Source organism: Salmo salar, chromosome ssa19, assembly GCF_905237065.1.
Source record: "Salmo salar chromosome ssa19, Ssal_v3.1, whole genome shotgun sequence".
Classification (NCBI taxonomy): Eukaryota; Metazoa; Chordata; class Actinopteri; order Salmoniformes; family Salmonidae; genus Salmo; species Salmo salar.
Window position 1 is genome coordinate 41,932,013 of NC_059460.1, and position 16,365 is coordinate 41,948,377.

Genomic DNA, 16,365 nt, shown 5'->3' on the forward strand with positions numbered 1-16,365 from the left:
GGAGCTGTGGGGAAGGAGAGGATGTGGAGCGGAGCTGAGGGGACGATGTGGTGCGGAGTTGAGGGGAAGGAGAGGATGTGGAGCGGAACTGTGGGGAAGGAGAGAATGTGGAGCGGAGCTGAGGGGACGATGTGGAGCGGAGCTGAGGGGACGATGTGGAGCGGAGCTGAGGGGAAGGAGAGGATGTGGAGCTGAGGGGAAGGAGAGGATGTGGAGCTGAGCTGTGGGGAAGGAGAGGATGTGGAGCGGAGCTGTGGGGAAGGAGAGGATGTGGAGCTGAGCTGTGGGGAAGGAGAGGATGTGGAGCGGAGCTGAGGGGAAGGAGAGGATGTGGAGCGGAGCTGAGGGGAAGGAGAGAATGTGGAGCGGAGCTGAGGGGACGATGTGGAGCGGAGCTGAGGGGAAGGAGAGGATGTGGAGCTGAGGGGAAGGAGAGGATGTGGAGCTGAGGGGAAGGAGAGGATGTGGAGCTGACGGGACGGGGAGGATGTGGAGCTGACGGGACGGGGAGGATGTGGAGCTGAGCTGAGGGGAAGGAGAGGATGTGGAGCGGAGCTGAGGGGACGGGGAGGATGTGGAGCGGAGCTGAGGGGAAGGAGAGGATGTGGAGCGGAGCTGTGGGGAAGGAGAGGATGTGGAGCGGAGCTGTGGGGAAGGAGAGGATGTGGAGCGGAGCTGTGGGGAAGGAGAGAATGTGGAGCGGAGCTGAGGGGACGATGTGGAGCGGAGATGAGGGGAAGGAGAGGATGTGGAGCTGAGGGGAAGGAGAGGATGTGGAGCTGAGGGGAAGGAGAGGATGTGGAGCTGAGGGGAAGGAGAGGATGTGGAGCTGAGGAGACGGGGAGGATGTGGAGCTGAGGAGACGGGGAGGATGTGGAGCTGAGGAGACGGAGAGGATGTGGAGCTGAGCTGAGGGGAAGGAGAGGATGTGGAGCGGAGCTGAGGGGACGGGGAGGATGTGGAGCGGAGCTGAGGGGAAGGAGAGGATGTGGAGCGGAGCTGTGGGGAAGGAGAGGATGTGGAGCGGAGGTGTGGGGAAGGAGAGGATGTGGAGCGGAGCTGCGGGGAAGGAGAGAATGTGGAGCGGAGCTGAGGGGACGATGTGGAGTGGAGCTGAGGGGAAGGAGAGGATGTGGAGCTGAGGGGACGGGGAGGATGTGGAGCTGAGCTGAGGGAAAGGGGAGGATGTGGAGCGGAGCTGAGGGGAAGGGGAGGATGTGGAGCGGAGCTGAGGGGAAGGGGAGGATGTGGAGCGGAGCTGAGGGGAAGGGGAGGATGTGGAGCGGAGCTGAGGGGAAGGGGAGGATGTGGAGCGGAGCTGAGGGGACGGGGAGGATGTGGAGCGGAGCTGAGGGGACGGGGAGGATGTGGAGCGGAGCTGAGGGGACGGGGAGGATGTGGAGCGGAGCTGAGGGGACGGGGAGGATGTGGAGCGGAGCTGAGGGGACGGGGAGGATGTGGAGCGGAGCTGAGTGGACGGGGAGGATGTGGAGCGGAGCTGAGGGGACGGGGAGGATGTGGAGCGGAGCTGAGGGGACGGGGAGGATGTGGAGCGGAGCTGAGGGGAAGGGGAGGATGTGGAGCGGAGCTGTGGGGAAGGAGAGGATGTGGAGCGGAGCTGTGGGGAAGGAGAGGATGTGGAGCGGAGCTGTGGGGAAGGAGAGGATGTGGAGCGGAGCTGTGGGGAAGGAGAGGATGTGGAGCGGAGCTGTGGGGAAGGAGAGGATGTGGAGCGGAGCTGTGGGGAAGGAGAGGATGTGGAGCGGAGCTGAGGGGAAGGAGAGGATGTGGAGCTGAGGGGAAGGAGAGGATGTGGAGCTGAGGGGACGGGGAGGATGTGGAGCTGAGCTGAGGGGAAGGGGAGGATGTGGAGCGGAGCTGAGGCGACGGGGAGGATGTGGAGCGGAGCTGAGCTGAGGGGAAGGGGAGGATGTGGAGCGGAGCTGTGGGGAAGGGGAGGATGTGGAGCGGAGCTGTGGGGAAGGAGAGGATGTGGAGCGGAGCTGTGGGGAAGGAGAGGATGTGGAGCGGAGCTGTGGGGAAGGAGAGGATGTGGAGCGGAGCTGTGGGGAAGGAGAGGATGTGGAGCGGAGCTGTGGGGAAGGAGAGGATGTGGAGCGGAGCTGTGGGGAAGGAGAGGATGTGGAGCGGAGCTGTGGGGAAGGAGAGGATGTGGAGCGGAGCTGAGGGGAAGGAGAGGATGTGGAGCGGAGCTGAGGGGAAGGAGAGGATGTGGAGCGGAGCTGTGGGGAAGGAGAGGATGTGGAGCGGAGCTGAGGGGAAGGAGAGGATGTGGAGCGGAGCTGAGGGGAAGGGGAGGATGTGGAGCGGAGCTGAGGGGACGGGGAGGATGTGGAGCGGAGCTGGGCTGACGGGGAGGATGTGGAGCGGAGCTGAGGGGACGGGGAGGATGTGGAGCGGAGCTGAGGGGAAGTGGAAGGGCTTAAGGTGCTCAGTGGTACATTATTCTAAGGCATTTTAGTCCCATTTTAATTAATCCAGCAAGTCAGTGTGTCAAACCACATGGCCACATAGGAATCCCTGGAAAACAGTGGCATGTGTACTACTAAATAAATAGCCAACGTCCCTCAGGCAGACAAGCTTTTCCAACAGAGCCAGTTTGAGTAGTAGTAACCGTTAAAGTCACCATTACATAACCACCATATATGCTGAAGGGCTTGTGAGCCTAAATATTATACAATGTGGCACTTATGAGTTACTTATTAACCTGCATAGCTGAATATACGCCTTCATTGAAATATGACAGTCTGAGCATTTCCACTTACTGTGTGGATATACTAGACAAAAGCCCTGTCTGTGCTGCAAATGGCACCCTATTCCCTACATATCTGCCCTGGTCAAATGTAGTGCACTACATTCCATTTGGGACAAAGGCCCAGTGTAAACATGACACTACTGTTTGTGGTACAGAACAGTCACCAGGAGTTAGGAAACACAAGGCACTGTCCCCCAGTTTGTTTCACACAGCGTTGTTGCTGTGTAAACACACGAGACTTAGTTAAGCTGCAGCTGGCCCAGAACAGAGCAGCACGTCTTGCTCTTCACTGTAATCAGAGGGCTGATATAAATACTATGCATGCCAGTCGCTGTTGGTGAAGAGTTGACGAAAGACTGACTGCATCACTTCTTCTTTTTATAAGAAACATTCATGTGTTGGAAATTCTAAATGATTTACATAGTCAACTTCCACACAGCTCTGACACACACGCTTACCCCACCAGACATGCCACCAGGGGTCTTTTCACAGTCCTCAGGTCCAGAACAAATTCAAGGAAACGTACAGTATTATACAGAGCCATGAGTGCATGAACCTCCCTTCCATCTTATGTAGTGAACAGCAAACCTGGTTTATAAAAATAAATCTCTTCCCCCATGTGGCCTACTTGTTGTGTGTATGTACTGACATGTACGTGGAACTAATAGATGCACACAATTTTAGCAAGCAGAGGGGAGGAACCAGGCTCAGAGGGGGGAGGAACCAGGCTCAGAGGCGGGAGGAACCAGGCTCAGAGGGGGGAGGAACCAGGCTCAGAGGGGGAGGAACCAGGCTCAGAGGCGGGAGGAACCAGGCTCAGAGGGGGGAGGAACCAGGCTCAGAGGGGGAGGAACCAGGCTCAGAGGGGGAGGAACCAGGCTCAGAGGGGAGGAACCAGGCTCAGAGGGGAGGAACCAGGCTCAGAGGGGAGGAACCAGGCTCAGAGGGGAGGAACCAGGCGAGGAACCAGGCTCAGAGGGCAGGAACCAGGCTCAGAGGGCAGGAACCAGGCTCAGAGGGGAGGAACCAGGCGAGGAACCAGGCTCAGAGGGCAGGAACCAGGCTCAGAGGGCAGGAACCAGGCTCAGAGGGGAGGAACCAGGCTCAGAGAGGAGGAACCAGGCTCAGAAAGGAGAAACCAGGAGAAACCAGGCTCAGAAAGGACAAACCAGGCTCAGAGGGGAGGAACCAGGCTCAGAGAGGAATAACCAGGCACAGAGGTAGCACTTGCCATGCAGTAGCAGAGAGAACAGTCTATGACTAAGGTGGCAGGAGTCTTTGACAAATTCTAGGGTTTTCCTCTGACACCTCCTGGTATAGAGGTTCTGGATTGCAGGAAGCTTGGCCCCAGTGACGTACTGGGCCATACGCACTACCCTCTGTAGTGCCTTGCGGTCAGAGGCTGAGCAGTTGCCATACCAGGCAGTGATGCAACCCGTCAGGATGCTCTCGATGGTGCAGCTGTAAAACCTTTAGAGGATCTGAGGACCCATTCCAAATCTTTTCAGTTCCTGTGGGGGAATAGGTTTTGTCGTGCCCTCTTCACGACTGTCTTGGCGTGCTTGGACCATGTTAGTTTGTTGGTGATGTGGATGTCAAGGAACTTGAAGCTCTCAACCTGCTCCACTACAGCCCCATCGATGAGAACCAGGGCGTGCTCGGTCCTCCTTTTCCTGTAGTCCACAACCATCTCCTTAGTCTTGATCACGTTGAGAGGGAGGTTGTTGTCCTGGCACCATCTGGCCAGGTCTCTGACCTCCTCCCTATAGGCTATCTCATCGTTGTCTGTGATCAGGCCTACCACTGTTGTGTCATAAGCCAACTTAATGATGGTGTTGGAGTTGTGCCTGGCCATGCAGTCATGAGTGAACAGGGAGTACAGGAGGGGACTGAGCACACACCCCTGAGGGGCCCCGTGTTGAGGATCAGCGTGGTGGATGTGTTGTTACCTACTCTTGCCTCCTGGGGGCGGCCTGTCAGTAAGTCTAGGATCCAATTGCAGAGGGAGGTGTTTAGTCCCAGGGTCCTTAGCTTAGTGATGAGCTTTGAGGGCACTATGGTGTTGAATGCTGAGCTGTAGTCAATGAATAGCATTCTCACATAATAGTGTGACAATGTTAGCTAGCTTGTGTTGTAGTAGTGTGACAATGTTAGCTAGCTTGTGTTGTAGTAGTGTCACAATGTTAGCTAGCTTGTGTTGTGGTAGTGTGACAATGTTAGCTAGCTTGTGTTGTGGTAGTGTGACAATGTTAGCTAGCTTGTGTTGTGGTAGTGTGACAATGTTAGCTAGCTTGTGTTGTGGTAGTGTGACAATGGAGACGGCTGCAGCAGCTGTTATCAACTTCAAGGTGGATTTTGTTGATAATTTGTTAGCATAACCATTTTCAAGATTAACTTTCAAACTTGGTTTACAAATGAACATCATCTGGTGAGTGGCACTGGTTTTTGTTGCTGCTAGCTATCTCTAACTTTAGATCACCGGTTAGTGTGATGAATGACTCCTTGCTGACCCCAGTCCACCTGGTCGTGCTGCTGCTCCAGTTTCAACTGCTCTGCCTGCGGCTATGGAACCCTGACCTGTTCACTGGACGTGCTACCTTGTCCCAAACCTGCTGTTTTCGACTCTCTAGAGACAGCAAGAGCAGACCTGTTGCACCCTCTACAATCACTGTGATTATTATTATTTTATCCTGCTGGTCATCTATGAATATTTGAACATCTTGTCCATGTTCTGTTATAATCTCCACCCGGCACAGCCAGAAGAGGACTGGCCACCCCTCATAGCCTGGTTCCTCCCTAGGTTTCTTCCTAGGTTCTGGCCTTTCAAGGGAGTTTTTCCTAGCCACTGTGCTTCTACACCTGCATTGCTTGCTGTTTGGGGTTTTAGGCTGGGTTTCTGTATAGCACTTTGTGACATCAGCTGATTTAAGAAGGGCTTTATAAATACATTTGATTGAATGTGATAAAATATACTGCTCAAAAAAATAAAGGGAACACTTAAACAACACAATGTAACTCCAAGTCAATCACACTTCTGTGAAATCAAACTGTCCACATAGGAAGCAACACTGATTGACAATAAATTTCAAATGCTGTTGTGCAAATGGAATAGACAACAGGTGGAAATTATAGGCAATTAGTAAGACACCCCCAATAAAGGACTGGTTCTGCAGGTGGTGACCACAGACCACTTCTCAGTTCCTATGCTTCCTGGCTGATGTTTTGGTCACTTTTGAATGCTGGCGGTGCTTTCACTCTAGTGGTAGCATGAGACGGAGTCTACAACCCACACAAGTGGCTCAGGTAGTGCAGCTCATCCAGGATGGCACATCAATGCGAGCTGTGGCAAAAAGGTTTGCTGTGTCTGTCAGCGTAGTGTCTAGAGCATGGAGGCGCTACCAGGAGACAGGCCAGTACATCAGGAGACGTGGAGGAGGCCGTAGGAGGGCAACAACCCAGCAGCAGGACCGCTACCTCCGCCTTTGTGCAAGGAGGAGCAGGAGGAGCACTGCCAGAGCCCTGCAAAATGACCTCCAGCAGGCCACAAATGTGCATGTGTCTGCTCAAACGGTCAGAAACAGACTCCATGAGGGTGGTATGAGGGCCCGACGTCCAAGGGCGGGGGTTGTGCTTACAGCCCAACACCGTGCAGGACGTTTGGCATTTGCCAGAGAACACCAAGATTGGCAAATTCGCCACTGGCGCCCTGTGCTCTTCACAGATGAAAGCAGGTTCACACTGAGCACGTGACAGACGTGACAGAGTCTGGAGACGCCGTGGAGAACGTTCTGCTGCCTGCAACATCCTCCAGCATGACCGGTTTGGCGGTGGGTCAGTCATGGTGTGGGGTGGCATTTCTTTGGGGGGCCGCACAGCCCTCCATGTGCTCGCCAGAGGTAGCCTGACTGCCATTAGGTACCGAGATGAGATCCTCAGACCCCTTGTGAGACCATATGCTGGTGCGGTTGGCCCTGGGTTCCTCCTAATGCAAGACAATGCTAGACCTCATGTGGCTGGAGTGTGTCAGCAGTTCCTGCAAGAGGAAGACATTGATGCTATGGACTGGCCCGCCCGTTCCCCAGACCTGAATCCAATTGAGCACATCTGGGACATCATGTCTCGCTCCATCCACCAACGCCACGTTGCACCACAGACTGTCCAGGAGTTGGCGGATGCTTTAGTCCAGGTCTGGGAGGAGATCCCTCAGGAGACCATCCGCCACCTCATCAGGAGCATGCCCAGGCATTGTAGGGAGGTCATACAGGCACGTGGAGGCCACACACACTACTGAGCCTCATTTTGACTTGATTTAAGGACATTACATCAAAGTTGGATCAGCCTGTAGTGTGGTTTTCCACTTTAATTTTGAGTGTGACTCCAAATCCAGACCTCCATGGGTTGATAAATTGGATTTCCATTGATTATTTTTGTGTGATTTTGTTGTCAGCACATTCAACTATGTAAAGAAAAAAGTATTTAATAAGATTATTTAATTCATTCAGATCTAGGATGTGTTATTTTAGTGTTCCCTTTATTTTTTTGAGCAGTGTATATTTGCAATGGGAAGTAATAGCTGGTTTGTTAATTTCATTTTGTACATGAAATGGTTGTTCTTTTGTATTGGTATGATTTCATGGGGCCTACTGAAGTGAATGGGCTACTTATTCTTTACCATTATCTGATGCTGGGTGTGACTTCAGTCTCCTGTCTATCAGCCCTGTCTATCGGCCCTGTCTATCAGCCCTGTTTGTCTGTTTGACCAAAATTGTCTCTCCTTCAGCACCATGGAGTCCACAGGTATTACGGTCTCTGTTCAGCACCATGGAGTCCACAGGTATTACGGTCTCTGTCTGTTCAGCACCATGAGCCTGCCAGCTTTGATATGACACTGTGGTTGTAGATATTTGTGACAGTTGTGTTAGGCTACCATGGGTTATGTAAACACTGTGTGTTAAATCAGTTGTCTTAGGCTACCATGGGTTATGTAAACACAGTGTGTTTTTTGTTTTGCTGGTCGCATTATTTTATGCTGTGTGTCACATGTTGTGTCAATACCGGTTCTGTCTCTGTGTGTACGGCAGCCCGAAGCGCAGTCAGGCCTGTTTGAACTGTCGAACGCATTCAAAGACATGTTATGTCCATTTTTTTTGTTTGAGACAACGTGTTAGAGGAGTTGTGGTCCCTCTGAAGACCTAGGTCCTATAGTCATGGTTCACCACTGTGCACAAGTACACCCGCTGGACAGGACGCTATTCTGTCACAGGCCCTTACCCACAATCCATCTCCTTAATGCTGGGTTCCATTTTTTTGAGTCTTTGGTATGACTTGTATTTTGGAGAGTCACGTGTGATATATTTATCTGACAGCTCAACTCTTGATTCTTAGATAACGAACTAAACCCAACAGACCTGTTCCACCATCAGCGATTCAACCCAAAACATTACTGCACAGCATGTCCTGAACTATAGAAACCCTATACCACAATGAATCCTAGAAAGCTGCCCATTGTGTCCAAAGCAACTTACTTACAGGACAGTGAGTGCATGGGGCCACATGTTTTGTCTGTGATCCCTGTGGGAAATGAACCTAAGACCTTGGTGTTTGTTAGTGTCACGCTCTTACCTACTGAGCCACACAGGACTACTACATCAAGCTCAATAGGGAACCCGTCCACCGTGCTTCTGTTCTGTCTGAATCTTTAAAACAACTACTGCATAGTAGGGCAGACCAACCAAGTGGTCTTACTGACACCTGAACCATAGAAATAGAATCCCTAGAACAGGGACGGAACCTATGACCAGATCTCATTCTAATTCCATGACTTGGAACACCCCCTCGACAATGAACTCAATGGACACTAGGGCAGCTATTGACTGACTGCTACTGACTGACTGACTGCTACTGACTGCTACTGACTGCTACTGACTGACTGACTGCTACTGACTGACTGACTGCTACTGACTGACTGACTGCTACTGACTGACTGACTGCTACTGACTGACTGACTGACTGCTACTGCGTACATTCCAAATAGGTGATGGGACAGCAGATTAATAATTGGTCAAGTCTGGCATCCAAAGTCAAGTTAGATGGATAGGATGGAACTTCCTGTTACATTTCCTCACAATACATTTTAATTGAAAACATTTCCTTTCTCCCGATCTATTGAAATGTAATTGTAAAAAGTATATGCATTATACATTAAGTGAAGCTTAATGGAAATAGCTTTGTCTTTAGCTCTGGCAGTAACAAAAAGTATTGCTCGCAAATCATGAATGAATGAATGAATGAATGAATGAATAAGTCACCTGGAGAGTGCAGCAAGGTTTCCTAGTGTGTAGAACACAGCAAACAGCTTGGTGCCATTGGGTAAGAACAGGAGTGCAGTGCCCTGGTTGAAACACACACAACATGAAATCATTACCATGCCCACCTAGGCATCATCCTACCATCAGTCTGTATACCAGTCTGATCTGAACCAATCAGATCGTTTCAACTGTCTATAAAACCCCTGGAAGACAAGAGGAGAGGTAAGCTAGATCAATGTAACCTGGAATTAGGGTAATTGGTAAATATCAGGTAGTTCACATGTTTAAAAATGCTAATCTTTGTATTGCATTTTCAATTTGAAAAATAAATTGCACGGTTCCCTGAAATGTTACGACTACAATAATGTGACACTTTCGCCACCTAGTGGTAAAACCCCATATCAATCTCCACACTGACTTCCTGGTTCACAAAAACAGGACCCATGGCTCATTTAGGTTTATTTTTTGTTGTTGAGCATATAGGCTAGGGCTCTCTAACACTGTCCCTGGAGAGATACCCTCCTGTCCCTGGAGAGAAACCCTCCTGTAGGTTCTAACTAACACTGTCCCTGGAGAGAAACCCTCCTGTAGGTTCTAACTCCAACCCTGTTACTGGAGAGATACCCTCCTGTAGGTTCTAACTAACACTGTCCCTGGAGAGAAACATTTTACATTTACGTCATTTAGCAGACGCTCTTATCCAGAGCGACTTACAAATTGGTGCATTCACCTTAGAAACCCTCCTGTAGGTTTTAACTAACACTGTTCCTGGAGAGAAACCCTCCTGTAGGTTCTAACTCCAACCCTGTCCCTGGAGAGATACCCTCCTGTAGGTTTTAACTAACACTGTTCCTGGAGAGAAACCCTTCTGTAGGTTCTAACTAACACTGTCCCTGGAGAGACACCCTCCTGTAGGTTCTAACCAACACTGTCCCTGGAGAGAAACCCTCCTGTAGGTTCTAACTAACACTGTCCCTGGAGAGATACCCTCCTGTAGGTTCTAACTAACACTGTCCCTGGAGAGAAACCCTCCTGTAGGTTCTAACTCCAACCCTGTTCCTGGAGAGATACCCTCCTGTAGGTTTTAACTCCAACCCTGTTTCTGGAGAGCTACCGTCCTGTAGGTTTTAACTCCAACCCTGTTCCTGGACAGCTACCATCTTGTAGGTTTTCACTCCAAACCTGTTCCTGGACAGCTACCATCTTGTAGGTTTTCACTCCAACCCTGTTCCTGGACAGCTACCATCTTGTAGGTTTTAACTCCAACCCTGTTCCTGGACAGCTACCATCTTGTAGGTACACTCCAACCCTGATCCTGGACAGCTTCTATCTTATAGGTACACTCCAACCCTGTTCAGCTACCATCTTGTAGGTACACTCCAACCCTGTTCCTGGACAGCTACCATCTTGTAGGTACACTCCAACCCTGTTCCTGGACAGCTACCATCTTGTAGGTACACTCCAACCCTGTTCCTGGAGAGATACCATCCAACTGGGGTTGGAGTGAAACCCTACAGGACGGTAGCGCTCCAGTAACAGGGTTTGGAGAGCCGTGATATAGGCTATTAGATAAAGGGTGTCTCCTTGTGGAAGAAACCATGGTGTTCAACACCAACCTTACCTCATGTGATCCAGCTCCTTATGAAGGCATGTAAAGAGTAATGGAGAATAAAAAAAATACAGGATTAATGTTTTAACACATTCCCCAACTAGGCCTAAGTAGGATCGATGATGAATGAGGATATTTTTTTTTTTGTCTTATGTCCACACAACTTCACTTAAACCTGCAGGTTTAATGAATGCTTCATAACCTGTTACAAGCATGTATGAGCCTTTATTTATTTTTTAAATGGCGTTATCCAAAATGGAACATTCTGTTGACTCATGATTTGAGGTCTTCCGTTATGAATGGCTCTCACCAGTGTTAAGAACATGGTGTAAATAATCAGTATGCAGAGCTGTTATCAGTACAACTGTTCTGTCGGCAGGCCAGCCCATAACCACACTAACAGAGGAGACAACTGTTCTGTCAGCAGGCCAGCCCATAACCACACTAACAGAGGAGACAACTGTTCTGTCAGCAGGCCAGCCCATAACCACACTAACAGAGGAGACAACTGTTCTGTCGGCAGGCCAGCCCATAACCACACTAACAGAGGAGACAACTGTTCTGTACCCATCACTGGTATCATATTGTGTTCGATTGTAGTTTAGAGCCATCACTGATCTATTGTAGTGTACAGCCATCACCGGTATCATGCTGTGGACAGAGACTCATTCATTGAGGTCTATGGCAGAAGGGAATATACTGTACACTGTAGATGAGGACATGACTCTTATGAGAAAGTGCTTTGTCGATGGAAACAGCTGTGGGCATTGGAAGGGAAGGCGGAATGTGCAAACAAATATTACAACAGATAGAGAGGTAATAAGTCCTTCCTATACACTACATGTGGACACCTGCTCGTCCAACATCTCATTCCAAAACGATAGGCATTAATATGGAGATGGTCCCCCTTTGATGCTATAACAGCCTACACTCTTCTGGGAAGGTTTTCCACTAGATGCTGGAACATTGCTGTGGGGACTTGCTTCTATTCAGCCACAACAGCATTAGTAAGGTTGGGCACTGATGTTGGGCGATTAGGCCTGGCTCGCAGTCTGCGTTCCAATTCATGCCAAAAGGTCAAGTTCTTCCACACCGATCTCGACAAACCATTTCTGTACGGACCTTGCTTTATGCACAGGGTCACGGTCATGCTGAAACAAGAAAGGGTCTTCCCCAAACTGTTGCCACAAAGTTGGAAGCACAGAATCGTCTATAATGTCATTGAATGCTGTAGTGTTAAGATTTCCCTTCACTGGATCTAAGGGGCCCGAACCATGAAAAACAGCCCCAGACCATTATTCCTCCTCCACCAAACTTTATAGTTGGCACTATGCATTGGGGAAGGTAGCGTTCTCCTGGCATCCGCAAAATCCAGATTAGTCCGTCGGACTGCCAGATGGTGAAGTGTGATTCATCACTCCAGCCAACGCTTGGCATTGCGAATGGTGATCTTAAGACTGTGTGCGGCTGCCTGGCCATGGAAACCCATTTCATGAAGCTCCCGACAAACAGTTATTGTGCTGACGTTGCTTCCAGAAGCAGTTTGGAACTCGGTACTGAGTGTTGCAACCGGGGACATACAACTTTTACACACCATGCGCTTCAGCACTTGGTGGTCCTGTTCTGTGAGCTTGTGTGGCCTACCACTTTCCGGCTGAGCCGTTGTTGCTCCTAGACCTTTCCACTTCACAATAACAGCACTTACAGTTGACCGGGGCAGCTCTAACATGGCAGAAATTTCACGAACTGACTTGTTGGAAAGGTGGCATCCTATGACGGTGCCACGTTGAAAGTCACTGAGCTCTTCAGTAAGGCCATTCTACTGTCAATGTTTGTCTATGGAGATTGCATGGTCGTGTGCTTGATTTTATTAACCTGTAAGCAATGGGTGTGGCTGAAGTAGCCAAATCCACTAATTTGAAGGGGTGTTCACACACTTTTGTATATATAGTGTATAACAAGAGTTGCTTTACTGAAATGTCAACAACGCATAAACTCTCATGAAACTGTCTGAGTGGTCCAGACAGTGCTGGTACCACACAGTAAAAAATAAATAAGGAGTATGCCGAAATAGACACAGGTAAAGGGTATAATGCCCAAATAGGCCAGGGCCCGTATTCAGTCTCTCAAATTAGTGCTGATCTAGGATCAGTGTCACCTTCTAAAGTACATGAACAGTGTGGGACTTGTTCCTAGATTAGCAGCACTCGTATAGATGTAACAGTATAGCTTCCGTCCCTCTCCTCGCCTCAACCTGGGCTTGAACCAGGGACCCTCTGCACACATCAACAACTGACACCCTCGAAGCATCGTTACACATCGCGCCACAAAAGCCGCGGCCCTTGTAGCGCAAGGGGAACAACCACTTCAGGTCTCAGAGCGAGTGACGTCACCCGATTGAAACACTATTAGCGTGCACCACCGCTAACTAACTAGCCATTTCACATCGGCTACATAGAGTGTATGGGAACTCCCAAGTATAGAGCTAAAACAGCGGGATAGAAGTAGAGTCAACTTTAGTGACCTGTCAAAACAATCTCATGAAGACTGACAGTCTGTTTCAGGGGCTAGGACCAAACAGGAAGTACAAGGCATCATGCTGAGATCATTTCTTAATAGCCTAGAGGCCCTTGCCTGTCTCAGAGTACTATTGATCTCAGATCACTTTTGCCTTTTACATTATAAGTAATAAGATTATGTGGACAGTGGAGACCTGGTTCTATCCCATATGTAGAGCACAGCCCAGGTAAAAAGTAGTGCCCTATATTCGGGAAAAGGGAGTCATTTCAGACTCACAATAATGCTGAAATAGGGCGAAATCTCACCAGTATGGAGCACAGGATGCCTGAAACGAAGCATATGACGAACCACTTCAGCCGGGTGCTGTAGCTGAGGGTCGAGGCATCCAGGACCTGAGGAGAGAACAATGGCAGGATGTCACAAGACAGACGCGCAACGACCCAACGCACGCACAGACCCAGGGTCTCTCTTCCTACTGATGGTTCTACCATGCTGACCAGTGGCAAAGGAGAGAGAAAAATATAAAAGTTAGACCTATTTGAACACACAAGAACAACAGAAGTAATATAACTTATATTTAGAACTTCTATGACAGCAGCACAAATCAATCTGCTTCTGATGCCACATGACAGGAAAAGGAAAGCCATGGTTGTACTGTAAATCAGCTGAGCAGCACTGAACTGTTTTGAACCAATACACTGTTTAAGTGTACATTGCTAGTCAGGGAAATTAACACAAGTGAATTCATTCGATAAATGCGGTGTTCTTGTGGGACAAAACCATGGTGTCCTTACGAAGGCATGTAAAGAGCAGTGATGCATACAAATACACACGATTAATGATGAGACATTGTTAGCAATCACAGCCATACAATTACATATATAATCAATGTATAGGATCTCAAAGCTCGCTCGTTTTTTGAACTCCTGAGCTGCATCGGTGCATGTCCTGCTTTACTCCTAATAGCATGTGTGTGTGTCGTGAACAACAGCGTCGGCAACAACAGTACACTCGGTGGTTCGCCTACAAAATAACACTCCATTGTCAAAGTCCTGCAATAAGAGCTGAGAGGCTAATAGTTGTGTAAACTCTACATAGTTGTGTTCTGTGGGTGTCACGGACTAGGCTGATACCCAATCCATAGGTTAGGCTGTGTAGTGCATATTTATTTTATTTAACCTTTATTTATTATGGGTAGGGGGTTCATATAAGTATGCCTCCAATGCAATTGTCAATTCAAATACATCCTCAGTGTGATTTCAACTGACTTTTACAAAAAAAATCCCCCCCAAATGAAGTAACTGTCTTTTGTTGAATTTACTTAAACCTTCCAACCTTGTTTAGCGTTACCTAGTCCAACTGGGGCATGTTTTCACAAATGTTATCCGTTTTCATCAGTTTCAATTGAGGACTTTTTGTTTGTTTGTTTTTGACGATAAAACCGCCGAGTCACGACACACTGGTCTAGCTCCCAAACTACTTCAGCACTGGCGACACATATATGAGGTGTATCAACGACAAGAAGGTACAAAGTGTATGGCTGAAATAGTCGTGACGAACAACGTTGAAATGATGCATTTGACGTGATTAACGGAAATGCAGTCACTCTAAAATAAATAAATACAATAAATCACCACTTGACTCGCCAAGGTTTTGCTTTGGCAAGCTATCCGGGATCCTTGCGACGTCCCTATCCCAAAGTTGAAATGTACACAGGGTTAGGGTTAATTCAGTAAAGGTCATGGGGGTAGGGGTTAAGTTTAGGGTAGGGACAACCCAAGGTTTCATCATAACACTGACTGATAAAGTAACGACGTTCTTGCCGTGTTTACCTGCGCCGTGAGACCCGTTTCCTCGTTGTCTTCTCGCCCCCCTATCATACTACGAAGCTTGTCCATCGTTGATAATAACTATTTATGTGGATTATTATTTGGTTTGTAGCTAAATGAGCTAGCTAGACAGCTAAACTAAAATGCAGAGCTAGATTATCGAGCTGACTTCCTCAGACTTCACGGATGGGCGTATCTATGTAATACTACGTATACTACCCAGGCAGCGACACGAGTTAAAAACTACATGGTCATTTCCATGAAGAAAATGTGTGGTATTCTTTACAAGTATTTTTGTTTTAGTGGAAGAAGTTTAAAATGTTTTACTTAAGCCAATTAGTTACATTTAATCAAAGTTACATTTAGTAAAATAATATATTATTTTTTTGATAGACTACTCTATCGACCTTATTACTTTAGATTGTTGGGCAGTTAGAGTGCATTATTTAATCACAAATAACTACACTCAGACTACTAAACTTGTATACACTTTCCTACTATAACACCATGGTATATGCAAAATGTAATAACAATGTACAGAAGACAAGGAGGCATTGTTGAAGTAGTGCTCTGATTTCAGATTTGAATATCAGAGAATTAGACCAAGGTGTCATACTCTTTACCTTTTTTTTTTTTTTTTAATCTACAACACCTTGTTGAGAAAAGTGGTCCAGGTAGCTGATTTGTGTCAAAAGTCACATTGGTTACTCGTTATTTAATGCTTAGAATGTGCTCCTCATTGTTATAATTTGAAAGTTCAGAAAAGTTTAATGGTAGTTAACTGTGGAAAGTTAGCTAAACTAGGGTGTGTTTGTAAATTCAGAGCTTTGTCAGATTGTCAGTTTTTACATTTCGCTCTAGGAGAATTCAGAGCACACATTGGATGGGTCGGGTTGATCCGAGCTTTCTGACCTCACAACTGCACCCAAGCTAACTGGCTAAAGTTGGCTAGCTTGCTAGCTACTTCCAGACACAAATGAGAGAACACCTCACTCTGACCATTTTACTCGCCCTAGCAGAGTTGATCAGGCTGTTTTCATGTTATCTAGAGCATTGGTGACTGTAACTGTGCTGCTGGCAACAACTACGTTTTTGTTCTGTTTCCTGTTGATTGGTAGTAGATAGTTCTGTTCTTCAGATTTGAATAGCAGAGAAGTAGACCAAGGTGTCATACCCTTTAAGTTTTTATGTCCACGTTGTTGGGAAAAGTGGTCAAAGTAGCTGATTTGTGTTAAAAGTCACAATGTTTACATATTGTCTCATGCTTAGAATGAGTTCCTCCATTATTATACACAGAGCAAAAATGTAAACGCAACATCAAAG

General features: G+C 48.1%; 1 protein-coding gene across 1 annotated transcript in view; it reads right to left on the reverse strand.

Annotated features, from left to right (window-relative positions):
• sft2d1 (SFT2 domain containing 1) overlaps positions 1-15,257 on the reverse strand; it is a 43,620-nt gene extending 28,363 nt beyond the window's left edge. Inside the window, exons 1-3 of the mRNA XM_014158025.2 lie at positions 15,046-15,257; positions 13,519-13,605; positions 9,085-9,167 (exon numbers count right to left, since the gene is read on the reverse strand). Of these exons, the coding sequence (XP_014013500.1) occupies positions 9,085-9,167; positions 13,519-13,605; positions 15,046-15,111 (236 nt within the window). The 5' untranslated portion in view covers positions 15,112-15,257. The remainder of the gene's footprint in view (positions 1-9,084; positions 9,168-13,518; positions 13,606-15,045) is intronic.
• Positions 15,258-16,365: the final 1,108 nt, after the last annotated feature.